This window comes from Eschrichtius robustus, chromosome 9, assembly GCF_028021215.1.
Source record: "Eschrichtius robustus isolate mEscRob2 chromosome 9, mEscRob2.pri, whole genome shotgun sequence".
Taxonomy (NCBI): Eukaryota; Metazoa; Chordata; class Mammalia; order Artiodactyla; family Eschrichtiidae; genus Eschrichtius; species Eschrichtius robustus.
Window position 1 is genome coordinate 43,950,317 of NC_090832.1, and position 17,507 is coordinate 43,967,823.

Sequence of the window (17,507 nt, forward strand, 5' to 3'; positions counted from 1 at the left end):
GGGAGCCAAGAAGCAGCAGACTAAGCTGACTCCAAGGACAACGGAGGTAAAATGTAGTAAATGGTGTCTTCTCACCAAAACCAGACTGCTATGCTAAGGCTACCCTCTTGCCTTCTAAACATTGAGAGCACTAATATCACGGATGACCACCAACCAACTGTACATCCAGTAGCATATTTCAAAGCCTAAAATGGTTCTGCATGCTTAAATTTATGAAAACTTGAAAAATAAGTGACCAAGGGCTAATTGGGAAAACCACAGATGTGAGAAATACTCAAAAAACACTGATTATGCCTCTTCACTCATGAGGTATCAGAACTCGAGTTCGTAGATTTTTTTCAGTAAATGTGCCAAATCTAAGTTTTACTTCTTTTGCGATCGGTTCTTTTAACATCCTAAATATATAGGATGCTTCACCGAAACATGACATCTTCTTCCATCAATCATGTGCAGTAAAGTCTCAAATTTGAAGCTCTAAGAATCTAAGCAATCACACGTCTTCCCAGAGAACTGCTTTATAAAGTTAACAGCCTGGATGCCATATAACATCTAAAACTTCATTTGGAAAGATGGGTGACAGCTCTGGCCAGATTAGTACAGGGACACATTGTTGGATCTATTCATAGATGTACAGTATTGAAGGTGCCTCTTCAAACAGTGACCTGAGAAACATTTAAGCGCTTAAAACACCCATGATCAAAATCGTACATTTTAAATAAAAGCATACGTATTTATATTTTACGATATTCCTAGCATTCTGCTACAGTGCCAAGATACAGTTTGTCTAAACTTTAGCTTTTTTTTTCTTTCCTAACAAATCGGTATGCACGCAAACTTAGGAACCACTACCAACATCTTGAGTATCAATGTTTCAGACTGGGAATACATGGTTCAGTGAAAAAAACGCCAGCATTTGGCTTAGTTTTGATTCTTGTCTCATTAGAAAACACGGGGCGGGGGCACGGGGGCAGTCAAAATATTCTGGCTAGATGCACTGCCATTAAGTAACCTCAGTCGTAGAGGGGTAAAAGTAAGGGAGGAGGGAAACAAGAACTGAAAAAAATCCGCAGAAAGCTGCCCCTTGCGATCAATAAAGAACTAAATTACAAGGATTTGCCTACAGCTGGTAAAACGGCTTACTGCTCTCATCTGGTGGCTATGCCGCAGTAAACTCGGTTGTGGGCTAATTAGGTCCAACTTGAAGCCAAGGACCAGGTCCAGAGAAAGATCAGCCTGGTCGGGAGTCGACTCGCTCAAACACCCAAGAAGGAGCCGAGCCACAGGGTTCCAAGTCGGGGCGCAAGCAGCTCACTCGTGACGGGAGGCGCGGTGGGACTGCCGGCTTCCCAGGGGGACCTCAGGGAAACCCTTCCCGACCATCCGTGCAAGCCACAAACTCACACGCTACGATTCCAGCCGCGCAGGGAAGCGAGGCGACCGGGAGGGCCAGGCCGCCCAAATGCCGGGCAGCTCTGTTAAAAGGAGGCTTGAGAGGGGCCTCCCCGCACAGGACTCTCCCCTAAGCCTGGGGTCGTCAGCTCGCGACCCCTGGGCCATGTCACTTCAGGAAGGAAGTCTGGAAACTAAGTGAGCGGGGCTGCGGAGAGAGAAAGTGGGGAGGCGCCAAGCTGGTCCTCTTGTTTGGGAGCGAACGGAACGCAGTTAACTTATTTTACACTCGAGCCGCCATCGGCCAGAGACAGCCGGACTCCGCAGGGCGCAGGCTGCGACCCCGACCGCCTCCCGCGCGCGGTCCCCTCCAGGCCCAGTGCGCCGCCCGCCGGACGCGCTCCACTCACCCAGCTCCTCCGCCTGCAGCCAGAGCGGCGCGGAGACAGCGAGCAGCAGGGCCAGGAGGCCGCGCCGAGCAGCCCCCGCCTGCGCGCAGCCGCCGCGGGCGCCGGCCACCATGGCCCCGCCGGGCACCAGCTTGGCAGGCTCGGCTTCCCCTTGGCGCGCGTAGCGCCGCCGCCGCCCCGGCCGGCCGCCTCCTCCGCGGCCGAGCGCGGCGCCGGGACTGGGCATAGCCGCGGCCCGGCACCGAATCTCATTGGGGCGGCCCGGGGCCCAGCCCGGCGGGGGCGTCTCCCGCCCCGCCCCGCCCCGCGCGCCGGCCCCCAAGGAGGAAGTCGCTCCGGGGCGGCGGCTGGCCGCGGGGGCGGGGGCGTACCGGGCGCGGCCCGCGCTCCCCTCTAGGTACCCTGCGCTCCCCGCTCGCGCTCTCCTTTTCCTCCGCCCCTCCTCCCCCAGTGCACGTGAACCTGGGAGCCCGGAGGACTCCTGGCCTTGAGACCTGCCCCCAGCCGCGCTGTGCCCGGGTCGTCCCCAGAGTGCCTGAGAGAGTGGTGGGAGCGCCAGAAAGCCTACTCTCCTCCAGGGCTTTGCCAACCCTACAGGGGTGGGCATGCCATAGACAGTAGCACTGGGGGACTCGAAATATTGTCACTGTAGGATGATGGTGGTGACAACATCCAGTTCAAGTTCCTTCCTTCATTCATTCAAAAGTTACTAGGTTCCAAAAGTGTGCCTCCCAGGCACAGTGCTAAACCCTTGTGACACTTGCAGACATTAAAAATAATAAGGCAAGTATGCAAACGCAAATCGCAGTCGGTGACGAATAGCGCTAGCGGAGCCCATTCAGGAAGATCTAATTAGATGGCGGGTGACGAGACTGCAGGTAGGAATCAGACAGGAAAGGCCTCACTTAAAAAGTGGCGTCTAAGCTGAGACTCGGAGAGTGAATGGGACTTGGGAAAGCGGAAGGCGGGGGACAAGAGAACGGACAAGGTGCGCAAAAGAGCTGAGGGAGGAAAGGGCCAGGGTGGGGGGAGTTAGGCGAACAGGTGGGTTCATGGCCGGAGGTGGAAGCCGGAGCCCTGAGCAGGGTCCGGAACGTGGAGGGCCTGGAAGGTCGCGTAAAGGATGTTTAAACTTTATCCTCGGAGCTAGGAGCAGCCAAGAAGTTGTTCATACGATCCGATTATCTGGGGGGTGGAGAAGGGCTTGGGGGAGGGGAGAATTACAAGGCTACTAGCGAGTAGCTGGATGGGGAAGTGGCAGTGGAAATAAATGAGGGCAGATTAGATACATATTTTAAAGACTCTGACGTCTCCAGATCGCTAGTCCTCCGCTCACTGCCCTAACCTTCGCGCTACCGTTCGGCGCCCTGCAGTTTTCCTGGGTAACACGCAGCAACAGTTAACACCTGCAGATGCCGAGAAGGGGAAGTGTTAGAGGCGGGAGGAAACAACAGCCCCTACAAGGTCCAATACTGGCCCGTCACTTGCTCTTTGGATACCCCCGATAGACTCTGTTCACACATACATTCCTTTTTTCCTCTGTCTTTATTTTTTAACTAAATACAAACGCTGTTGAAACTTCCAATGAGATATCTTTGGGGCTTTGCTTTCTCGAAGGCGGCAGAACTTAGAGGAAAGAACTTGGGCTTTAGAAATGAGGCTGATCCAACTCTGAATCTAGGATCAACCATTGACTGGGACTGATTCTCTCTGGGACTCTCTTCGTTGAGGAGTATAATACCTAACTTTCCTGGCTGTCACAGAGACAAAATAAAATATGTATAAGAAGTTCTAGCATGTAAGAGGTAATCAATAAATAATAGGTTTAGCATATTTGTATTGAAAGCAAAGGTCACACCCATGAAAATATTAAATATTCTGACACAAAACATAAAAAGATACTTTGACACATTGAATCATTTCCTAACTCCAGCTTGCCCTATTTCTTCTTTTCATTCTTTCCAAGAAGGTGAGTATTGGCAGCTGCTGGCCTCTGACAGGTGTGGCTCCCTGAGCAACGAATGAAGAAAGACAATGGGAGCATTGTTCACTGTGAGGAATTCATAGGGTGGGGCAGGTGAGCTCCCAGGGGGGACCTTTTCCATCTCAGGTAGTACCTTGATGGGAATCCAGGAGTTTATTCTGCACCAGAATCCTGAGCCAGATCAGGAGAGAGATTTAGGATCTGGTAACAATGAGAAAACCAAAAGGCCAGGTGGATCCTAGTGCTTCGTATGCCATTTCTTCCTTGCAAAATAAAAAAATCTCTAATCAAGAAAAGCATAGTGAAAGAAAAATGTGAAAATACAACAGATTATCAATTATACTTTTGTATATAATACAATAAATAAGCCTCATTGAATTGATATACTTCAACCACACAGACTTTTGTGTTAGGCATGTGTACCTGTTTTATTCTTGAGTTGATACCATTTTGATCTTTTTTTAAAATAATGCATTATGGAATCTCAGAAGTTAATGTAAAGTTCCAAGATTCTATTAAAAATTATAATTGTTAGAATCCATCTGCAACATCTCACAAACTAAGATTTAAAAACTGCTTATCATATGAAACATCTCTCGGAAGGGGCTCTCACAAGGCTATCTAACCCCAACCCCTACTTACCATTTAGTCTTTCCGTATTTTGCATATCTAACTACAATTTATGCTTACATCTGTAGCCGTTCTGTAAAAATAGAGAACAGCTGGTCAGGGCTGCCTTGTTTTATATATAAAATATGTATTCTGTATTGCTTAGGCAAGACAGAATTTAAACAGAACTGCAAGCCTAGTATTATTCTAAAGTAGTTACAAAGCTTCAGATTGTAGTTCAATTTGACAACCTAATCAATTTTGTCCTTAACATTTAGTAACCCCGATTGTGACTCTATGAAGTAGACCAAATGAGAAACCCTTACAGGCTTCTGAAACCCTTACAGGCTTCTGCTTCCTCAACACTCTCCCTTTTCTGGTTCAACTCAATAAACATATTTTAAATATTTTCTATATGTGAGACAATGTGATGGAGATACAATGAAAACAAATACAGGTACTTCTCTCCTTCTAATGATAGAAATTTGAGAAAAGTAATGATATAGGTTGACAAGTACAATAAATGCAAGAGGCTCAGGGTGTTATAGAATCACAGAGGACAGGTACATAAATGGATTTCAAAAGCCTGGGAGGGCGTGGGAGGGGTGAAGATGGGAAATAGAAGAAAAATGTTTGTCAGATGAAGAACTTGTGAGAAAGCAGAGTAGAGATGACAGTTGCTTATAGGAATCGAGCCTAATTCATCGGGGCTGGAACAGTGAGCTTGAGACGGGAGGGAGAGCCTGGAGGTGGGGTAGGAGGCAGGAGAAGGATCTGAGGGCTCTAAGGGCAACGGGAAGCAGGGAAACTGGCAGAACTTGTTCAGATTTGCATTTTTGAAAGACCATACTGGCTGCAGGGTGGGGAATGGGTTGGAAAGGGAGGCAGGGAGACCAATTACGAGTTAGCGGCAATACTCCAGACTAGAGATGACGACACCTCACCTCCTGTACTCAAAGGGGGCGGCCCCCAGACCACCAGCATCTGCAACACTTGGGAGCTTTCTAGAAATGCAGACTCCTGTCCCCACTCCCACCAGGAACTCTGAACCAGAATCTGCATTTTAATAATATCCCCCGGTCAGGATAAAGCCATGGGCAAATCTGAGCAATAAAGGATAAAAACACAGGACACATATTGAGTCTTAGAATGTAAACAGTGAGAAAGAAGAAAGATTAAATTTTGAATGCAAAATAATTTGTATCACCCACATTATTTCCTCATCTGTAACTCCCTACTGACTTTTTAAAAAAATTTATTTATTTAATTTATTTATTTTGGCTGCATTAGGTCTTTGTTGCTGTGCACAGGCTTTCTCTAGTTGTGGCGAGTGGAGGCTACTCTTCGTTGCGGTGTGCAGGCTTCTCATTGCAGTGGCTTCTCTCGTTGCGGAGCACGGGCTCTAGGTGCGTGGACTTCAGTAGCTGTGGCACGCGGGCTTGGTAGTTGTGGCTCGTGGGCTCTAGAGCGTAGGCTCAGTAGTTGTGGCGCATGGGCCTAGTTGCTCCGCGGCATGTGGGATCTTCCCAGACCAGGGCTCGAACCCGTGTTCCCTGCATTAGCAGGTGGATTCTTAACCACTGTGCCACCAGGGAAGTCCCTCCCTATTGACTTTTCAAAAACTTTGGTTGCCGATGTTCACTAGGTAGCTGTGTCATCTAAGATCCAGCAAGAATTCTTAAATGCTGTAGCTCACAGTGGCCAGGTCTCACCTTCTGGTCCTCTCTTTTGGGGGCCCAGAAACTTGATTTCTGTCAGTGTGCTTGACCTTGGGGATACTGTTCCATGATTAACGTAGTCACGGAAGTATACAAACCAGCATCAGTGCCAGTTTATTAATTAATAGTGAGAACTATAAAATGGTGAGGGACATTCTCTTCAGCCTGAAAACAACTTTGGAAGCTAGACTCCATCAGAGGTTGTTAGGTGAACATAAAAGAAAAGCAAGGCTGATTATTTGAGGGGTTCTAATGTTCGAAGGCAACACAGTAAGAATACTTATCCTTCCCACCTCTCACCCCTAGTAAAGTAAAAACTTATTCTGACACTTATTAAAACTGTAAGGAAGACTTTGTTCAGGGCTATCTCAGTAGGGGTTAAGACTATGCCAATAAAGGGAGAGATCAGGTTTACCTCTGAATATGGCAAAGACAGCTGGGGATTTCCAGCCAGGGAGCAGAGTGACAGGGGAGTGGATGGGACATGACTAAGAGGAGACATCAAGGGTAGGAGGATTCTTGTTAAACCCACTTAACTTAACCCACTTCAGCAGGATTCCTGCTGAAGGCAGGTCAGGGATTTATATATCAACAGTGGGGAATGAGGAACTCGATCAGCTATCAAGGGTAATCAGATATCAAGGGTGGGAGAGCCTCTCTAAACTGACTTAACAGGAACCTTACTAAAACCTAACTACGCAGGCCAGAGAGGGCCCAAAGATGAGGCCTAATCAAAAAGGGGGCTCGGAGGAGCTTGACTTTATTTTGGTCAAGGAGAGTCTTTGTTACACATGTGTGTGTATTTCTGCCACCAGCACTAAACAGCTAGAATAAGCAGGTCAAACCCTCTCCCACTGCAGAGCTTAACAGAGAACTGACCTTTCTCTGATTTCCGTTTCTTCTTTAGATATTAATGTGAGCCAGGCTTTCTCCTGCCTAGACTTTCTCCCATGTTCCCTCATTCTGTTTCCAATTCACTATCTATTGATTTATGGTGTTCACTTTCAAGGAATAACCCTGTTTTCAAGTTCTAGTTGCCTGCAACACATTTGTGTAATTTTATTTATTTATTTATTTTAAATTTGGTTTTCCAGTTTTATTGAGAAATAATCGTCTGCATCATTGTATAAGTTTGAGGCATACAGCATGATGATTTGACTTACATATACTACTGTAGAATGATTATCACAATAGGTCCAGCTAACATCCATCATTTCATACAGATACAATATAAAGAAAAGAAAAGAAAAAAAAACTAAAGAATTTTTCTCCTTGTGATGAGAACCCTTAAGATGTACCCTCTTAACAACTTTTCTGTATATTACACAGCAGTGTTAACTACAGTCATCATGTTGTACATTACATCCCTAGTGCTTATTTACATTTGTGTAATTTTAAAATATAGTTTTTGAAGAACGTTCACATACTTGATCTGAATGGGTCCTTAGCTCTGGGGTGGTTGTTACCTAATTGCAGGATGCTCACGGAGCCCACTGAGGCTGGAAAAGCTGTGAAGCCAAGAAACTTATTTATTTTTTATTTTTTATTATTTTTTTATTTTTATTTTTTAAATAAATTTATTTATTTATTTTTGGCTGCGTTGGGTCTTCATTGCTGCACAGGCTTTCTCTAGTTGTGGTGAGCGGGGGCTACTCTTTGTTGCGGAGCTTGGGCTTCTCTTGTTGTGGAGCACGGGCTCCAGGCAAGCGGGCTTCAGTAGTTGTGGCTCGCGGGCTCTAGAGCGCAGGCTCAGTAGTTGTGGCGCACGGGCTTAGCTGCTCCGCGGCATGTGGGATCTTCCTGGACCAGGGCTTGAACCCGTGTCCCCTGCATTGGCAGGCGGATTCTTAACCACTGCGCCACCAGGGAAGTCCCGAAACTTATTTATTGAAACTACTGTTTCCCAAATGGATCTGCAATTTCGTTTTTGTTTTCTGTGGTGTGTTGGGTGGGATTTAGGGTAACTGCATAGTTTCTCTTTTGTTCTGTCTTTTTCCAAACACATTCAGAAGAGGCACAGTGGGGCAGCTTCTTCCCCCAGGCTTAAAAGAGCCCATCACTAACCAGTGGCTCATTCCCACTCTCTCATGGGAGATTGAGATGGAGGGGACAGACCAGTGTGGATTGCTGGAGGAGAGTTCTAGGCTCTGCTGTCTTCACAGTTGCCACCTTCAGTCCAGAGACCTGGGCCGTTTGCCTGGGTGAGCAGGGGAGGGAGGAGGAACTTTGAGGCTCACTTCTGCGAGCAGGCTGAGCCAGGGCCCTCGTACTCCTCCTGGAATTACATGTCTTTAACAGCTGTCATTCAGAACCCCCAAGGTAAAGGAGAGCCCTCCACCTCACTCATAACGGCCACAAACTGTTGATATGAGTGTCGGGATTGGGCCTGGGAGCTGAGTGTCCGGCTCAGCTGACAGGCTCCAGTGCCTCCCCCTTTCTCCTCTGGCCCCTCCATCTGAGCCTAGAACCCAGGGAGGAAGCACTGGAGAGGAAGCTTGGGGAGCAAGGGCTTAACAGGGAGACGACAGCAGGAAGCAGAGGGTACCAAACTGGGGAGCCCTGGGTGTGGGACTGTAGGTTATCCGAATTCTGAAGCTGAAACTGACTTTTAGACCTTTACGCTATGACCTCTGAGATTAAATCCAACGTGCTCAGAGCTGGGGAAGTAAGAGGAAGGGCTAGGGGAACTGAGCAGCCCCTAGCACAGCCCGACCCCTGCCCGCTGCTCTTACGCTCTTGTGATACAGGGGGCAGGGGAAAGGCTCTGGACAAGGAGTCAGGGAGAACTGGGTCTAGTCCTGGCTGCACAAACTCTGTGACCTGTGCAAGTCGCTCCCCCTCTTGGGGCCTCATGTCTACAGGGAGGAGGCTGGACTGACTGGAGAATCTGTGATACTTCCTGCTTAGACATCCGGGATGCTGTCCTGATGCTAATGTGAGCCACTGGGGAAGTGAAGGTGATCCTTTTTGATCTCTGGAAGGCATTGTTGGAAGCTTAAAACATTGACAAGCAAATGAAAACTTTCAAGGAGAGGTGGCTCCCATCCTCTGGCCTCCCCCCTGTGACTCCCAGATATTCAGACCTGAGGACTGAGGGTTTCAAAGAACAGGTATCTGGTGTGGAGGGGGTGAGAGCAGAACATCTATGGAAACATACATGACCACCTCGCAGTGCCTACAGCGAGAGAAATCATGAAGCTGGGGACAAATGAGGGCTCTCTGTTCAAAAGCCTGGGCCATTTCTATCAACTTCTGCTAAGAGATTGGGTTCTGATTTCTTTTTTTCCTTCTCCCTACATTCCAACACGTGATTTGACTTTATAGTTTGAAGAAAACAAAGACCATTAGTAGCCACCAGTCCATTTAAACAGGAGATGCATTTCTTTTAAGCAAAAGGATGAACGTTCCAGCAGGAAGACCTCAGCAGCAGTGTCTGGTCTTTCTGAAGATCCCTTCTGCCCTGTCCCCACACAGCAGTTTGTAATTTCCATGCAAATTACCAATTCTTATCCTGATAAACGTCTTGAATGCAGAAACTCAATGAGGTTTAAAATAAAAAGTCCTAGTGATGAGTAAGAAATCGGACTATTCTATTAAAAACTATTGTCCACCTTTTTTTTTCTAAAGCCTTCTATCTCCTACCTTCACATGCTTTATCTCAAGAAAGATCCTCATTTAGTAAATATGTGAAGGATTGAATTTCAGCTTGTTTGTCAAACAGCTTTGCCTTTTCAAAGAGGATGTTTTCCATTTTCTCTAAAAATCTTAATGTTTGTGCCATATGACTTTAAAAAAATCGTGACTACATACCACATGGAGATGATCATAGGTCAGAAAACAGAGAGATAAAAATCTTAAAATCAAGAAGTTTGAGTAATTAGCATAGGGGTTCCTAAATAAACAGAGAGCACTTTATGGGTTTGATTCTGAAATCTTCGTTTAGACAACAATTCTCTTGGTTAATGGAATTTTTATTTGACTAGAAACACAGAATTAGGAGATTGAGAGGCAGGTTATAAGGACTCCAGAAGGCTTGATAGTCCGTGAGCAGAGCCACTGTGGGAAGCCAGGCAGTCTGACACCAGTCTCTCCCTGTCCCCTCTCCGCCCCCTCCCTGCACTTGGCTACTCTGTGTCAGCTTCTCAGACTCACCAAATGAGATCTTTAAGGATACAGGGTTGGCAGTCCATGGTTAAAATATGAGCTAAGATTGGGATTGACATATATACACTAATATGTATAAAATAGATAAGAACCTGCTGTATAAAAAATAAATAAGTAAAATAAAATTCAAATCAGAAAAAAAAAAGAAAATGTTCTAAAAAATTGACTGTGGTGATGATTGGACCTATCTGGTTGTGACTATACTAAAGAACCATTGAACTGTACACTTTAAATTAGTGAATTGTATAGTATGTGAATTGTATCTCAATAAAGCTGTTTAAAAAAGAAAAAAAAAATGAGCTAAACAGTTTCTCTTTCACTCCTTCTATCCTTTCCCTCTTTGCAGCTTTCAAGGGTCTTCCACACTTCTATGAATCTTTTTTTTTTTTTAATTTATTTATGGCTGTGTTGGGTCTTCGTTTCTGTGCAAGGGCTTTCTCTAGTTGCGGCAAGTGGGGGCCACTCTTCATCGCGGTGCGCGGGCCTCTCACTATCGCGGCCTCTCTTGTTGCGGAGCTCAGGCTCCAGACGCGCAGGCTCAGTAACTGTGGCTCACGGGCCCAGTTGCTCCGCGGCATGTGGGATCTTCCCAGACCAGGGCTCGAACCCGTGTCCCCTGCATTGGCAGGCAGACTCTCAACCACTGTGCCACCAGGGAAGCCCTGAATCATTTTTACAAAACTTTACTCTCTTCCTGTAGCCCAGAGGTGTCTTTGGGGATGTTAACTGATCACGTTTTAACAGAGTTACAGATGGTCCCCAACTTATGATGGTTCTACTTATGATCTTTTGACTTTATGATCAGAAAGCGATACACATTCTGTAGGAACTGTACTTCAAAGTTTGAATTTTGTTCTTTTCCTGGGCTAGCAATATGCAGTACCAGGCTCTTTTGTGATGCTGGGAAGTGGCAGCTAGCTAGAGCTCCCCGTCAACTACACGATCAGGAGGGTAAACAACTGATATACTTACAACCATTCTGTACCCATAGGACCATTCTCTTTTTCACTTTCAGTACAGTATTCAATAAATTACATGAGATATTCAACACTTTATTATAATATAGTCTTTGTGTTAGATGATTTTGCCCAACTGTAGGCTAATGTAAGTGTTCTGATCATGTTTAAGGTAGGCTAGGCTAAGCTATGATGTTCAGTTAGATGTAGTAAATGCATTTCGACGTATGATATTTTCAACTTACGATGGGTTTATCAGGACATAACCCCATCATAAGTTAAGGAAGAGCTGTATTTTTTAAGAGGATAGCTTAAACAGCTCAGGCTGCTGTAGCAGGTACCCTAGACTGGGTGGTTTAAACCATAGAAATTTATTTCTCTTAGTTCTGCAGGCTATGAAGTTCAAGATCAAGGTGCTGACAGATTCATTTCCTGGTGAGAACCCTATTCCTGGTTTGTAGATGGATGGCTTCTTGCTATATCCTCACATGGTGGAGAGAGAGAGAAAGAGATTATCTCTCTCATGTTTCTTCTTATAAAGATACTAATCTCATTCATTAAGGCTCCACCCTCATGACCTAATTACCTCCTAAAGGTCCCACCTTCAAGTACCATCACATTGGGGACTGGGGCTTCAACAAATGAATTTGGTGGGGGGACACAAACATTCAGTCCGTAGCAGAGGAGCTATTGAAAAACAACAATATCAAATTCAGCTTCCTGGGCCAATGTTTTCTGTCCCTACTTGAAGGTGAACCCAGCTGGCTTTATCCCTAAGGCATTTCTTGAGGACTGAAACACACTCAACAATGGAACTTGAAATTATGTACCATTTATCAAATTTGGGGGCTGGTGACTGATCACATCTTTACACTCACATTCTTAAGTTTTCTCTTCTGTTGAATGTAACTGGGATTCAAAGCACCAGCCTGGAGTCATCAAACTTTCCCTGGGAAGCCAAGTTGGTCCTACTTTTCATTGGAAGGAGGCAAATATACCTGATTTCCAGCTAGAGACATGACAAGGTACTATCAAAGACAAAAAGAGAACAATGTTGGGATCACTGAGACCAAGCAAAAGGTCAAGACTACAAGTCAGAAGTACTGTCAGGATGAGGGTCTCAGAGCCAAGCCAACAAAACAGCCTGGTTTGAGGACAAGGTCTACCTATGAGGCATGGCAAGGTTCCCATAATGCTCTTCATGCCTGTCTGACTGAGGTGTGAAAAACAGCTTCAATGCCCAAAGAATAAAAGTACAAAGTGGATATGACAGGCTGAGGAACTGAAGGTTTTGTTGGGGTCTCAGCCGTGTACTTCTGCACAGTATTTTAGGTCAGTGGCTCACTTCTGTTAGTGTACACCATTGACCAGATTATTACCCTGGAGAAAACTGTCTCCTTTCCACCTGTTTGGCTTTCATGACAGTAAGGTTTATTTCTCCCTTGTTCTTCTGCATGTTCAAATATCACAGAAATTCCATAAGCCTCTTAATTCACTCTGCAGAAAATCTACTCTAGAATGTACTATGTGCTGTGTTATCAAAATGTGTTATTTAAAAAGAAGCAATTGGGGACTTCCCTGGTGGTCCAGTGGCTAAGACTCCATGTTCCCAATGCAGGGAGCCCAGTTCGATCCCTGGTCAGGAAACTAAATCCCACATGCATGCTGCAACTAGAGATCCCTCATGCCGCAACTAAAAAAAAAAAAAAAAAAAAAAAAGATCCTGCATGCTGCAAGAAGATCCTGCATGCCGCAACTAAGACCCAGCATAGCTAAATAAATAAATAAATAAATAAATATTTTTAAAAAATAAAAAGAAGCAATTGGACTTCTGCTTCTGGGAAGACGGATTGGACATACTTTTTCTTATTCTTCTTGCTAAGTACAGCTAAAAACCTGGAAATTGCATATAATACAAACATAAGAAGACTATGGAGGAGGGAGATGCCTAGAAACATTGGGACCCAAGGAACAACATGGTGGTGAGTTTCTTTTTGTGTTACCCATCACAGACTTGGAACTGCAGAAGGCTGCAACCAGGAAACACCAATGGGTACAGACCAAAGAACACACACACACACACACACACACAAAACAACCAAAGCCTGTTCTCTCTAGCCAAAGGACCAGAGAAGGGGCAGCATAGGAAGACAGAAAACTTTTAGACAATCACTTCTCTACTCTAGCCAAACATCACAGATAAAACTATAGCCTCATCCACACCCACACCAGCAAAGGTGGAGGGGGGAGCCTAGACTTCTGTCCTCATGAAGCTGTAATGATGGCTGCCAACACCCACTCTGGGGTGGTGTTAGAAAACCAAGTAGGGAGCTGGGACTTTCCTCCCCATTGGTCACTAAGGAGGTCCACCTCCTGCACCTATAATGTCAGTGGAGACCACATGGCAAGTCAAAATTCCCATCCCCACCCAGGAGTAACGAGAACTCCACCCCCCCCACACACACACCTTGGGTGTCACTGGAGGCCAAGTGGGGAACCTGGACTTCTCCCTCCATTGGGAAGTGATCAGGCAGCACACCACTCTTCCCCTGCTGGAGGTGTGTCAAAGAAACCCAGCTAAAACAGGTTTAAATGAGATCCAGAGTCTCATAACATAATGTGAAAACATTCAACTTTCAATCAAAACTCACTCACTATATCAAGAACCAAGAGGTTCTCAAACTGAATGAAAAAACAAAGTAGATGCCAATGCCGAGGTGGCAGGGGTTTTTTAGAATTACCAGACAAATATTTTAAAGCAGTCATGATAAAGTTGCTTCAAGGAGCAATTGTGAATATGCTTCAAACAACCACCGCAAAATAGAAAGCCTCAGCAATAAAAGACATAAAGCAGAATCAAATAGAAATTGTGGAACTGAAAATACAATAACAGAAATTAAAAGCTCAGGATGGGCTGAACAGAATAGAGGAGGGAAAAGAGGAAAGAATCAGGAACTGGAAGATAGAACAATAGAAACTACCTTATCTGAACAATAGAGATAAAATAGACAGAAAACCAGGAACAGAGCCTCAAGGACCTTTGAGGTAATAGCAAAAGATCGAATAATATTGTCATTGGAATCCCAGCAGGAGAAGAGAGAGAGGCCAGCACCGAAAAAGTACCTGAAGAAATAATAACTAAACCTTTCCAAATTTGGCAAGAGACATAAGCCATGAGATTCAAGAAGGTGAATGAATCTCGAAGAGTATACACCCAAAGAAATCCACAGAAAGGCACATCATAATTAAACTTCTAAAAACTAAAGACAAAGAAAAAAATCTTGAGAAAATAGCCAGAGAAAATAACAACTTACTACGGTGGGGGGAAAAAACAGAATGATGGGAGATTTCTCATAAGAAATCATGGAGACCAGAAGGAAGTTGCACAATATTTTCAAGTACTGAAAGAAGTCAACCAGAATCCTACACCCAGAGAAAATGTCTTTTAAGAATGAAAAGGAAGTCAACACATTCTCAGAAGAAGGAAAAATTAGAGCTTATCTCCAGCAGATGCACCTGAAGAATGGCTAAAGTAGTTCTTTAAACAAAAAGGAAACATTAAAGGAAGAAACCTTGGAACATCAGGAGGGAAGAAAGAAAACAGTAACCAAAAATATGGGTAAATATAATAGACTTTCCTTTTCATCTTGAGTGTTCTAAATTATGTTTGTTGGCTGAGGCAAAATTTTTAACACGGTCTGATGTGGTTAAAAAAGTGACTTGAGAGCTAAGAAGACAGAGACAGAGACAGAGAAGGGCATTCTATAATGATATAAAGGTCAATCCATCAAGATGACACAGCAATTCTAATTGTGCAAGAACCAACCACATATGTAAAATGTTTTAAGCAAAAACTAAGAGAAGTGAAAGAAGAAATAGACAAATTCATAACTATAATTAGAGACTTCAACATCCCTTTTTCAACAGTTGATAGAACAACTATATAGAAAATCAGCAATTACATAGAAGTCAACCCCACCATCACTCAACAGGATCTATGTGACATTTAAATAACACTCCACCCAACAACAGCAGAACACACATTCTTTTCAAGTGCCCACAAAACTATACTAAGTTAGACCATATCCTTGGCTATAAAACTAATCATACAAATTTAAAATAATTGAAATAATACAGAATGTGTTCTTTGACCACAGTTGAATCAAACTAGAAATAAATAATGGAAATACCTCAAGGACTTAGAAAAAGAAACAAACTAAACCCACAGCAAGAAGAAAGAAGGAAATAATAAAGATGAGAACAGAAATCAATGAAATTAAAAATCAGAAAACAATAGAGAAAATCAATAAAATAGAGAGTTGGATTTTTGAAAAAAATAACAAAATTTGACATACCTCTAGCAAAACTGATAAAACAGAGAGAAGATACAAATTATTTACCAATATTAGGAATGAAAATAGAGATAGCACCACAGGCTCTGCAGACATCAAAAGGATCACAAGGGAACATTTATAATACAAACAACTCTACATACATACATTTGACAACTTAGATGAAATAGACCACTTTTTTTGAAAGACATGAAATACCACAATTTACCCAATATGAAGTAAGTAATTTGAAGAGCCCTGTAACTCTTAAGGAAATTGATTTCATAAGTAAAAATCCTCCGAAAAGAAATCTGCAGGCCCAGATGCTTTCACTGGAGAAATCTACCAAACATCTGAAAAATTAATATCAATTATATACAAACTTTCCAGAAAATAGAAAAGGAGGGAACACTTTCTAATTCATTTTATAAAGCTAATTTTACCCTGACACCAAAACAGACAGCAAACAAATAAAAAACACCCCAGAAACATACAGACCAATATTCCTCAACACTACATATTCTAAAATCCCTAACAATATAGAATTAGCAATATATAAAAAGAATTATATTCCATAACCAAGTGGGGCTTATGCCAGATTTGCAAGGCTGGTTCAATATTTGAAAATAACTGTAATCCACCATATTAGGAGGCTAAACAAGAAAATTTACATGCTCATATCAATTGATGCAGGGAAAATATTTGATAAAATTCAGCATTCACTCACACACAAAAAAAAACATAGAAAAGAAATCCCTCAACTTCATAAAGAACATCTACCAAAAACCCTACAGCTAACATCATATATAATGTGAAAGCCTGATGCTTTCCCCCTAAGATTGGGGACAAGGTAAGAATGTCTGCTCTCACCTCTCACCACTCTTATTCAACATAGAGCTAGAAGCTCTAGTCAGTTCTATAAGACCAAAAAAAAAAAAAAAAAAAAAGGAAATAAAGGACATACAGATCAGAACAAAAGAAAAAAAGAAATAAAACTACCTTTGTTTGCTGAAGACATGATTGTCCATGTAGAAAACCCCAAGGAATCTACCAAGACTTTCCTAGAACACATAGGTGAGTTTAGCAAGGAGTGGCTTGATTTGTGAGTTTCTGGGCAGGTCCAGACAGCCCGCTTTCTCTCTTCCCATTTATTAATCTACTGCCCGGAGTAATTCGGTTTGTATTCACTGTAGGATTTGGGAGTTATTTTCATTCAACTCATATTCTGTAGTTAACAAGTCTGTCTGCCCAGATTAAAACAAAACAGCTTTTCTATTGAAAGCAAAAAGCTACTATTTTTATGTAGCTAAAATAAGTCGTATGAATCTTTTCACCTTGATTGTGCGGGGAACAACACATGTGAGTAGCCTAGCCTAAACTGTCATAAGAAGAAATATGGGCTCGTTTAGGTTTCAGAAAGAACAAAAGTACAACCATAAAGCAAAAATAATTTAGGAGTTTGAAAAAAAATAAGGATTTCTATTTCACAAAGGACATTCTGAAAAAAATTTATAGGTAGATGAAAGACTGGGGAAAGATATTCGCAACTCCTAAACAGACAAGGAGCCAACATTTGGAATACATTCATATGTTCAAATCATCCAGAAAAATCCAGGACATGTTTCAGAAAATAGGCAAATTATATGACATACCATTTACAGAAACCTAAACGCCTAACACATGTATAGACAGCTGTCCAAACTTATTAGTGAATTTTATGTTATTTTATTATTATTTTTAAACATTTTTATTGGAGTATAATTGCTTTACAATGTTGTGTTAGTTGCTGCTGTATAACAAAGTGAATCAGCTATACATATACATATTTCCCCATATTTCCTACCTCTTGCATCTCCCTCCCATCCTCCCTATCCCACCCCTCTAGGTGGTCACAAAGCACCGAGCTCATCTCCCTGTGCTGTGCGGCTGCTTCCCACTAGCTATCT

At 43.4% G+C, this 17,507-nt stretch overlaps 1 protein-coding gene across 1 annotated transcript in view; it reads right to left on the bottom strand.

Annotated features, from left to right (window-relative positions):
• Positions 1–1,999, bottom strand: part of DCBLD1 (discoidin, CUB and LCCL domain containing 1) — a 70,009-nt gene extending 68,010 nt beyond the window's left edge. Inside the window, exon 1 of the mRNA XM_068551325.1 lies at positions 1,800–1,999. Within this exon, the coding sequence (XP_068407426.1) occupies positions 1,800–1,911 (112 nt within the window). The 5' untranslated portion in view covers positions 1,912–1,999. The remainder of the gene's footprint in view (positions 1–1,799) is intronic.
• Between the last annotated feature and the right edge of the window lie 15,508 nt (positions 2,000–17,507).